Genomic DNA, 11,271 nt, shown 5'->3' on the forward strand with positions numbered 1-11,271 from the left:
CTTTTTAGTGATGGGAACAATTATGCACTGATAACCAAATAAGGGAAAATATACCCCACTAGAAGTAGTTGAAAAAGAAGGGATAATAAAATCGTAAAACTTTGAATGATTTCCAGAAGTATTATGGCATGAACATGCACTACTTCAAAATTAAGAGGGTAGGTACTAGGTTTAAGAAATAATTACACTTTTTAATATTCTTTTGCCATTAATTTCCTTACAAGCCATCATGCAGATGCTGTTCTTATTTTGACAGTTAGATAAGTTCAGCATACACATTGATGAGTTATGACAAATCATGCTTCATTTAGACAAAATGTAATCAAAACAGAAAAGGGTCAAAACCAAAGTTTGTCCTTGTTTGTTATTTATTCCATTTTTTATGAACAGTTGCTTCTGACCAAGAAGTAAACCATGATTTAGATTGTATGGACTGTCATAGATTGAATGCTCATCATCTTGCATGTTAGCCATATTCATTTTGAGACCATTTTTCAGCAATTTGCTAGAATAATGTCACTATCATCTTATCTCTACTTTTTGCTAACATACTGATATCTTTTTTGTGGTGGATGTATAAATATCTGTTATAATATTCTTGATGAACTTGGCTTAGCTGCATGAGAGAGAGAAAGAATAGATAAGGGAGTGTTTAAAAATTGATATATACATTCGGTCCAGTGCTGATAATATTTATAAGTTCTTTTGGAAACCCTACAATAATTAATGTCTCAAATATTTGATCCCTTTTGTTGACCCTGCTGCCTTGGTGCTACTACATGAGCCTGTAATGCAATTTTCTCATCAGTAATGATACATACACACACTGACAACTTTTCCTAAATCTCAGCACTCAGCACTCATCATTCTGTTTTCTCTTTTTCTCTGATATCAATCAATAACCCTCTTTTGCAGTAATTCTGTATGGTCTGTGTGTCCAAACCTGTCTGGATCATATAACATTTTAATTTTGGCACTTCCATGAAGAACTATTTTTTTTTCTTTTTTCCACAGATTATTAACAATAAAATAGAATGTTGGAGACTGTGGTCATGAGAAGGTTATTGCTTTTTGAAATATGCGTTGGCCTGGAGCTAGTATTGCTAATGGATCATAAACAGACTTTCTCTGCAGAAAAGTCTCCCATTGAGGACCAAAATGGGCCCTCCATTCTTGCTGTGTAGTGTAGTGGGGCAAATACTGCTTCACTCCAAGTTGTGATGTTTCACAGAATTCTAAAATTCTTTTGTTCTGACTCAGTATGTATTCTAGGCCATCAGTTCCATTGGAAGAGGGAACTGCAGATGTTAGAAATGCCACTAAGTAGAAAATATCTTCCTCAGGAATCACAACAGAAGTTCTGTTGTCCCACCTGCAAAAGACATAAATACATTACATCAAAATTAAATTTTGACGGCTAAAACATTTTCTAGAGTTTTTATTCTGAACCATTCATTACTTTGATTTGTTCACTGGGTAGATAAGGACGGGGCCGTTGCTAGTTTCTGTTAGGATCTTCCCGAAGACGACTTCTGCAAAGTTGTGTATTTGGCTTTTGGGTATCAGAAGATTTAGCCACGGATGTGGAATATCCCACAACCCTTTTGAACGCAATTTGACCTCAGATACATGCACCCTGTCTAAGAAATCCACATAAGTAACTTCTGTTGAAAAAAGGGTTGATGGGATGTAGCTTAAACGGGACAAATGTTCCTCAACTTCCTGCACACAAAAAAAAGTGACACATGGTTCATTTAGCTTTTCTTCTTTCACCATGACTAATGAATTAAGTATACACTTTTTTTTTTTTTATCATCTAGATTTAGTGTTGCAGGCCTCACCTGGTTTGCTGCATCAATTTCTTCCACGTTGAAGTATTTAGCCATTTCAAGGCAGAAGAGGGTTCTTCCATCTGACTTGAAATGGCTAGCTTGAACCGGGTCTTGTGGGTTGAAGGATGATCTCCAGTTATTCAGCAGACCAGTTCTGTTTATTATCACAAATCCTTCAATGTAGTCAAACGTTTGTTCTGAAGATATTAACCGCTCTTGGTCTCTTGTGAAAGCTGTGAAGTCTGAGTACAACACTCTAATCCATTTCACCTGTTCCAAAAAATAGAAAATTTTTGGTTATTACAATTTGTGCTCCCAAGACACAAATCAAAACCAAAAGACCTTGCTTCTGGTATAATCACTGATGCATTACCATGGTAGGTGCTGGTTCCAGGATAATTCTTGCTCGGGTTATAATGCCAAACTGGCCTAGTCCCCCAAGAACGCTGTGAAAGAGTTCCCCATTATGCTCCTTGGAACAGTTCACCAACTCCCCTGTTCCTGCAGCCATTCATGAACCATCTTGAAATCATTTTCTGGAAAATTGACCAAAATGGTGTAATTTACTTTCAATATTACACAAATGGGCAACTTCAGTTTAAATAAATTGTGAAGATATTGGATACTGGTTGATAACTTCTTCAGCTTAGATTACACAGTTAATTTTGTTTTCACAAGATGGCTTTTACTAACCTGTAACAATCTCCAGCTGCTGAACATTACTTATCTGGGGACCATGCTTAAATGCTTGGCCACTGACACCAGCGTTGGAGAGAGTGCCACCAACTGTCAGATGCAGGTAGTCTGTCCACGATCTTGGCGCCAACCCGTATCTCAGAGTCTCATGCAAGATGTTTATCCACAACTCGCCACCTGAGACATCCACGTATGGAGGAGAATTGCCTACATGTACCTGCATTTCTGGGACCTTGAGTGATTCCATGTTGATCACAACTCCTCCATGAGCTTGAGCTTGGCCCTGGAGTGAGTGGCCGTGGCCCCTTGCTGCAACCGTGAGGTGTGAGCTTGGACCCCTCTGCCAGATATGCTTTATGGTGGCTGCAATATCAGAAACTGATTCTGGATGTAGTACTGCCATTGGATGATACTGATACCTGTTTCCAAAGTCTCTGGCTACACTCCTAAGGCTATGTTCATCAAACTTTAAATGCCCTCCAAGGGGAAGGGATTTCAGTGAAGAGGGGATGCTGGAAAGACACAGATTAAGCCGAATGGCTATACAACTAAGGAACAATATCGTGAAGCCTCTGAGGAACCGAATGTTGTATTCTACAACAAGGCTACGAGGTGAGTAACTCATTATTTTTTCTTCTATTGGTAGTTGAAGGAATAACAAGCGTGGTTTTGTAGGCAATGTTGTTTATCTGTGAATAGGAGTAAAAGGAGAAAGTGATGGAGAGTGGAGGAACTTAAGGTTTGGGCCAGAATTTAAAGGAGTTTGTGGGTGGCTTAGTCAACCCTTGTTGAGTTATGTGATAAGTGGGAGAAAGCGTATGTGGACTGGTTACTTGGAAGAAGGAAGAGTGTTAAGTTAAACAGAAGCCAAAGTTGAAGTGGAAAAGTAACATCAAAGATCACACAAATCTTCTACTTTTCCAAACTGTGTTGGAGATTCCACGTCGACTAGATATTAGAGCATCTTATTTATAAGCCGGTTTTATGAGTTAGGCTTAAAGTCTACTTCTTAATATGGTATTAGAACCATTTCGAACCTATCCTACCGAGTCTTTGTTGCTTATCGGACCACCTACTATCGATCTATTATTGAACCATCCATAATATGTTGTTTCACGCATGAGTTCTTACTCTACGTGAGGTGTGAGGTGTGTTCATGTCGACTAGAAATTAAAGCCAGGTTTATTAATATGGTCACCACAGTTACATTACATTGTATATAACAATAAGAACAATAACATGAAGGAAAGACATGTTTGAAATAGTTGTTGATTAATCAATTTAAGGATAGTTTTCCGGATTTAGAAATAAGTCCTTGCTTTTTCCCTATGGATAGGTACAGGTACCCTTCACTGGTGTCTACCTTACACGTAAGTTCTATGGTGTAATGGTGTTGGTACTGAGTCCACTATTGTCGGAATGTAAACATCGCGTATCCTGCAATTAGATTGGATGAGAAGGACTTTGAATTCATTGGAGAGGGAGAGATGAAGTTGGTGGGGTAGGTGTTGGTCCATGAGACACGTGAAGTCTTCATTCATTTCTCATGTAGGGACCCTTCTCTGGCCACTCTTGTAGGCCATGAAAGAAGAAGACCAAATGGGAGTGGCAGTTTTAGAGATACAAATGAGACACTGCTTCTTACATATCTGCTCAAGCATGCACAAGCACAACTACCACTGCACTGTTTCTGCCATGCTATTGTGTCGAATCTTTAGTACCAAGCTATTGGACAAGTTTCCATCGATTCTCTTGTCTATTCTTTGGGAGGGTGATGCAGTACTATACCATAACTTTATCCTTTTCATGCAACTAGTGTCTTGGTCCAAGCACAAATTTTGCAGCTTCATAGAGTGCCACCTTTCCTCTGCTATGGCCAAATCACTTTTTCACTTCATTGGAATGGCAAAAATGCTTTCGTGATCTTCTGCTCAAATGGGATATATGTGGTCCTGCAAAATCATACCAATGGGATCCATGTCTCTTGTTGTTCAGAAAGAAACCTAAAAGCAATAGATGATAGTGTTGGTACGGATTTCTCTTCCTCTCTTTCCTTCCTCCACAAGTCTCTCCAAGTGAAGCTGCAGTAAGAATATTCTATTTAATTTTCTGGATTCTATTCTAGGTGTATTACATTACTGAATACTTAAATTTAACAAATTATTGGAGTTCGCACATCGACTAGAGATTAAAACATTTCATAATATATAAGTGAAACTTCACCTCAAAAACCAGTTTTATGAGGTTGAGTTAGACTAAAAATTTACTTCTTAACATGATATTATAGTCATTTTGAGTCTATTCTAGTGAGTGTTTGTTGGGTTTATCATGTCACCGTTACTGGACCGTTAACGGATTACTCATAATATGTTATCCCGCACACGAATTAGGGCGAAACTACACTTCTTAACCTAGTTTTTACAACAACCAAGATTTATTTCCTATATATGGTTGCAGTGGAGCTTAATTCTTAACCTGAGACAGCTTCACAACAGATAAGTGGAGGTGCTAACCTTCCTCATATATACAAATACATAACTCATTTAATTAATGGATGCATACCCTTGTTGGTTTGGTATTTGACGGCTTTTCCATTAGAAGGTTAGTGGAGAAACTCAAAGTATAAACAGAATCTATAAAAGGATTTGTCGGTATGAAAGGGACATTAATCATGACATGAAAAGCAACTTGATCAAAAAAATACACTTCAAAGACATATAAGTGTTCATGCACATGTATAGTTCATTCAACATTTGTTTTTTAAATCATCTTTGTTTGCCATTACATATTCACACTAGATTAATATTGTTAGAATTTGACAGGTACTCAGTCACTAATTTATATATTTTCTATTTACAATTTATATATTTTCTATTTACAAGTGAACTTTAAGTCTAACTTAATCTCATACAATCGGCTTATGATGTGAGGTTTGCACCTACTTATATACTATGAAATGCTCTAATATCTAATCGATGTAAAATTTCCAACACACATCCTCACGCGAGAACTCGGGTGTAAGACAATATATTATGGGTGATCCGATAACGGTCCGATAGCAAGTGACATGATAGACGCAACTAACACTTGTTAGGATAAACTCAGAATGACTCTGATATCATATTGTGATGTGTGGTGGAAAACCTAATCCATCTTTTGATACAAGTTACTTTTTAAGGGACACCAAAAGAAAAGAATTGTGATGGTAGAATAATATTATCATGTGGGGCTAGTGAAGGCACGTATAGTGAGAGGCACATCATGGGGCCTTCATTGCCTATTGATGCTTAGATTTTAGAGAGCAGAATCAGCTTTTTAGGTTTTTTAGGTGCAGCGTGAAATCTCATGAGTTTGAACACAGAGCAATTGTCATGTTTCACAAATCCATTAAATGGTTTTTATTAAGAAAATAAGACAAGAATGAGACATGAGTGACAAATGTTTATCTGATATGCAAGTAGGATGTGTCCAACAACGTAAATAAGACAGGTATCTTTGACGTTTTCACAATAATCAAAACCATTAGATTACAATAATAACATTCTTATCATATTTCATACCCCACTTAACACTTGTCGTATCCCAAACATGCACATTAAAAATGCTACTCTTACATTCTTTCTCACCCATTGTTTTCCTCAGTAATCATCATCAACATATACAAGTCTCTTTCTCACTCAAATTATGAAAAAAAAAATTCATTTACTTTGAAAACGCGTAATGTTGAAACATATAAACATTTCATAATATATAATATATAAGGCTGCAAATCCATCTTATAAATAAATTTTATAAATTTAAATTGAACTTAAAAACTCACTTCTTAATATGGTATTAGAATAATTTAGAATCTATGATAATAAGAGTTTATTGTTTATCAGACTATCTGTTATTAGATCATCTATTGATATATACGAATTGACAATCTCAACGAGACTATCTACTATTGGATCATCTATTGATATATACGAATTGATATATACATAGTTAATCTTATTATGGGTAATATCTGGATAGCTTTGGTCAATGAAATTTGGAGACACAGGAATAATTGTTTGTTTAAAGGAGGAGTGAATGATCATACTGAAGTATTTTCTCTGGCACAGGTCAAGGTTTGGTCTTGGATCAACTCAAAGATACCGTCAGTGAGTTTCTCATTCTCTGAATGGTGTCTTGAACCTTTGGTATGTATGTACTCGATTTAATACTGGTGTGTTATTGGTTTTTTCTTCAGTTATGACTATTAATATTGGAAAGGAAGTAGAGGATTAATCTGTGAACGTTAGATACGATGGTGGAAAGCAACTTTTATCTTTTGTTATATGTAAAGGGTTGAATCACCCCTTAAGTGAACCGATTTAATTTAATAGTTTATTGCCGATAAAAAAAAAACGAATTGACAATCTCGACGTGATTAAGTGAGTACAAACTTTACCTTATAAACTAATTTTACAAAACTAAGTTAAATTTAAAGTTAACTTTTTAGTATTAAAAAAAATTAAGTTAAATTTAAAATTTATTTTTTAATACTTAAGAAAACTAAAAAAATAAAATTTATTCTTAAAAAATGTTTGTGCATCAGCATAAATAATAAAAGATGTTTTAAGTTTTAATTTATTTGGTTAAATGTGATTAAGATTTGATATTTTCACACCGAATATGAAAATATAGATTTTAAGCACGTTTTAGTGAAAGTAGTTTCTAAATAAAGAAAATTTTATTACTTTGTTTTAAACCATATATGAATTTATGTTAAAATAAAGGTTCACACGGTGAACTTAAGAAAGTAAGTATTTAATATATTTTATCCAAGATTCTAAATACGATTTATTATTGGATCATAGGTTGAGTGGAAAGTGTAAAAAGTGAGTGCGCAAAATAAGTTAGCACTACTATAATTTTTTATAGGTGCCAATTTATATCATAAGAAATTATTTATTTTATGAATTTATAGTAAATTTGTAAAATTTCACGAAATATTTTAAAAAATTCTACGACATATTAAATATCTTGGTAGGGAAAATAACTTACCAGTAAGAAATATTAATTTTTTTATCTGATAAAACAAACAAAAAATTACAGTATTAGTTTATCAAAAAATTTATCGTTAATATAACTGTTAAGATATATAAAAATGGTAAAATTATAATTAATAAAGAGTCTTTGTGACTGTATAAAAGGATACAAATTAATTTACGCTACGCATGTACTCTTTTCATGCAAGTATATGCATGCGTATGCTTTTATTCACTTTAAAGAAAAATAATACTTTCACACTCTTTAAAAAAAGTATACCCCTTTATAACCCACTTTAATAATATAATAATATATATTAAATTTTTAAATTAAAAATTAAAATAAATATTATTAAAATATTATTATTTTAATTTATCAAATAAGTGTTTTTTATTTAGTTGATATCAAAATATCACATCAATCATGATAATATATATAATAAATAATATATGTACTAATATTAATGTAAAAATTCTTCACACTATCTTAAAATATTAATTATAATATATAAATACTTTTATAAGTTTTTTTTTATTGTTGTTTAGCTGATAATTTTGAAATAAGTAATTGGAGATAGTTTTGTTATTTTTGTTTTTATTTAAACTTTTGTTTGGTATAAAAGTTGGACCACTTTTTTAAGTGGCCTATGTTTATTTTATTTTATTTTTGATAAAAAAAATCAACATCTTGGAGCATATCTATTACACTACAATTTATATAATAGATACATTATTTATTAGATAAAATATACATTTTTTACTTGAGAGTGTTACTTAATTAGAATTTCTCCATGTTCAAACAATTTGAATGGACAGGTTCCAAGTTAGGTTTGTGTTTGTTCTCACTTAAATATTAAATATAGAAGTTCCAAATAGAAGTTGAATTAAATATTATTGAAGGAATGATTTTTTATTAAATTAGGGTTTAGGGTTTCCCAAATCATGTAACTAATCTCAACCATCAAAGAAACATGCATGACAATTAAGGACTAATAACTAACTAACTAACTAACTAAGAGTATCCAACATGTTCTTCCATTCCTCATTGGTGGGAACTTAAAACAGTTTCGAAAGATTCACAGAAAAAGAAAAAAAAAAATTTGAAAGTGTGGCAAATTTTTGTGTGTCCTCTTTGCATTTTGTCTTTTGTAAATTTCTGCAGAATCCAGAGATGTCTCTGTTATCCTCGTTGCATCAAACAAGAACATCATATATTCATGCGTGGAACTCACCATGAAACTGGAGGTCCCTGTACCCACTTCAACATATATATGTCCAAAAACTGGAGGTCCCCTGTGTATAATAGACTTCTAATATTTTATTTAACTCCATGACCTAATTATTAGGTCATATAGGAACAATTTCATTGCTATTTATAAACAATTTATTCAGTATATAAATTGTATATATATATAATATGTTCTTACAAGTCAGTTACTTCTAAAATGAATCCTTTATTTATTTATTTGTATGGTTTCTAAATACGGTGGTCTCCAATTGGTTTTTCCTTTCACCAAGGTGAGTAGGGAAAACTTGCAAAGACACTCCGACGATCAAGTTAGTTCGAGTATAAGGTGCAGGTGAGTCTAGATAGAAAAATTATCTTTGGCGCTGGGTCTCCTTTGGTATTTATACCTTTTTGAATGAGTCTCACCTATCATAGACTCGCTCATGGATCTAAAAAAGGGTCCAATCATGCCTTAATCATGATTTACCACTAAACAAACTTAATTACAGTTAATTGTGGATTTACAGACTGTGTTTGAATTAAGAGAGTTTTTTGACCTTCTCAACCATGTCGATTTTCTCGATTATCTGATAATACATTTGCCTCTTAGGTTCGAATGAAACGATTTGAGTGTCACGTAAAATTTTATCTTTAATTAGATGTAGAGTTTTATCTTTAATTAATTAGATGCTCATCCCGGATCATATAATGTTAGAGTTAAATAGCTTTTTCAAGGTCATCAAGAACAATCTTTTCCCATTTTTTAATCCGAGCCATTATAGAAACAACAGTTACTATGGAAGCAAGCGAAATGATCTGTCTGCCATTCACCAATGTCACTACCTTTCCACCTTTGGCTTGTCGTTACATTTCCATTCAGAATGCCTTCTGTTGTTGATAGGACAACATATTTATCTTATGATGTATCATCAAATTAACACTTTCTTAATTTTCTCTACATTTTTGTTTAACGTTTGCTATCTTATATAGCAGATGCACTTCTCTTTAAGTTCATTACTATCATCAACAAAACCACTTTGCTATTCCATATCTCTTCATGGGATATGTATATTTTCATGAATTTCACATTTTTTTACTGGTTTTTCCTGGTCAACCGAGTTAGAGACTGATTCCACTTTCACTATTTCTAGGATTTCAGCTATTTTTTTTAATCAGCAATCAATAAATTGAATAAAATGGAACTCAGAGGAATGTTCCAACCCTTTTAAAAAAAAAATACCAAACAACTTTTCAAAGAATCCTACAATAAATGCCACCTTGTCTAGACAAACAATTGGAACAATGCTCGACCTCTCAAACCACACAAAAATCAACAATTTCCAATCATATTAATATAAATAGTTGGACATTGGGTCCAATCTGAAAAAGAGAAAAACATTCTTAAAACTTTGTTTTTTAAAAGAAAATTTCTCTTGTATCCACTTTTGCTTTTGCTTGGTTAAACATTATCCCATTCCTGGGTTTTAGCTACATAACAAATGCAAATTCATGATGCATATACTGCAAATGTGAAACCACAAGATTATTTGGAACACAATTAAAACCTGTTAGGCATAAGAAAGTTGAGATTTTTGTTGTGGATCTTGGTGGCCAATGAAGGCCACATTTTCTGCACTAGGTATAAACATTGATGGGTTGGACCAGAAAGTGAGTGTTGGATGCTAGAAGAAGCCTAGCTAGGCAGTAGTGGCAGACCAATCCATGAATTCAGTTTTTCAGACTGTGATTTTGTTCATATATCTTTTGAAAAGTTGCATAAAGGGTCTAGAATTGATGTCGTTTTCGATCAATAATGGAAGGAGAAGTAGTGACTAGTGATCGTCTAAAATTTCAACGCGTGAATTTCTGAGATCCAAGACCGTCTAGAATGAGACGTTACTTTAATACTACTGTATGCATTATAATAATAATAATGAATGTTATTTGTGGAACGAGTTCTTAAAAGGCAGGCTCCAATAGGTCAGTTTTTGGTTCCTGATGGGTGAATTTGACTCATGAAAACTGAGGAAGAAGGTCTGAAAAGTTTATGTGTTGGTTAGGTCTAAGTCCAACGACCAATACGTGAGTTGAATCCATGCTTGAAAGTGGCACATGGCACTTAGCCATAGTGGTGGGGACCTTCTTTGTCTCGTATCAAATGAATCGTGCAAAGTGCAACCGTGTAACTTTAGAATATGAAGCTTCTATACAACCGTAGACTTGAGCACTAGCTTTTAGCATTCCAGGTGTAACAACAATGGTCAAACAAATCATGTTGTCATTTATGCATGTACTGTGATTCGGATATTTAAATCGTTCTACTCTGGGAACTAATATACTACCAGATAGTCGAGAAGGTCGACATGACCAAATGGTCGAGAAAGTCGAATGACTCTCTTAATCTAAACATATAAATTCACAGTTAGGCATAATTAAGCCAATTTAATTGTAAATGGTGATTAAGGTATGATTGAACCCTCTTTTAGACCCATGAGCAGGT

The 11,271-nt window shown here is 33.7% G+C and overlaps 1 protein-coding gene and 1 long non-coding RNA gene across 3 annotated transcripts; one reads left to right on the forward strand and one right to left on the reverse strand.

The window, feature by feature from the left end:
* Window positions 1–651: 651 nt before the first annotated feature.
* LOC137827600 (cytokinin dehydrogenase 6-like) lies at window positions 652–3,220 on the reverse strand. 2 transcript variants are annotated; one of them, XM_068633816.1, is made up of 5 exons: window positions 2,526–3,220; window positions 2,206–2,327; window positions 1,842–2,102; window positions 1,460–1,722; window positions 652–1,372 (listed from the first exon to the last, which is right to left on the reverse strand). In XM_068633816.1, the coding sequence occupies exons 1-5, from the start codon at window positions 3,151–3,153 to the stop codon at window positions 1,051–1,053; spliced, it is 1,596 nt and encodes a 531-aa protein (XP_068489917.1). In that variant the 5' UTR covers window positions 3,154–3,220; the 3' UTR covers window positions 652–1,050. The 2 variants fall into 2 exon arrangements, with proteins under 2 accessions (XP_068489917.1, XP_068489909.1); XM_068633808.1 differs by having other exon boundaries at window positions 2,206–2,333; window positions 2,526–3,204.
* Window positions 3,014–4,650, forward strand: LOC137827616 (uncharacterized). The gene is made up of 2 exons (XR_011083762.1): window positions 3,014–3,140; window positions 3,204–4,650. It is a non-coding gene; the product is annotated as an uncharacterized lncRNA (long non-coding RNA).
* The last annotated feature ends 6,621 nt before the right edge of the window (window positions 4,651–11,271 follow it).

Source organism: Phaseolus vulgaris, chromosome 11 (genome assembly GCF_000499845.2).
Source record: "Phaseolus vulgaris cultivar G19833 chromosome 11, P. vulgaris v2.0, whole genome shotgun sequence".
NCBI classification, from domain to species: Eukaryota; Viridiplantae; Streptophyta; class Magnoliopsida; order Fabales; family Fabaceae; genus Phaseolus; species Phaseolus vulgaris.

Bases quoted from the DNA above. Each gene is read 5' to 3' on its own strand.
- LOC137827600 (XM_068633808.1), bottom strand. From the start codon at position 3,153: ATGAGTTACTCACCTCGTAGCCTTGTTGTAGAATACAACATTCGGTTC. The intron at 2,334-2,525 runs GTTAGTAAAAGC...GAATGGCTGCAG, and splicing joins GCAGCTGGAGATTGTTACAG to GAACAGGGGAGTTGGTGAAC. The intron at 1,723-1,841 runs GTGAGGCCTGCA...TTTTGTGTGCAG, and splicing joins AAATTGATGCAGCAAACCAG to GAAGTTGAGGAACATTTGTC.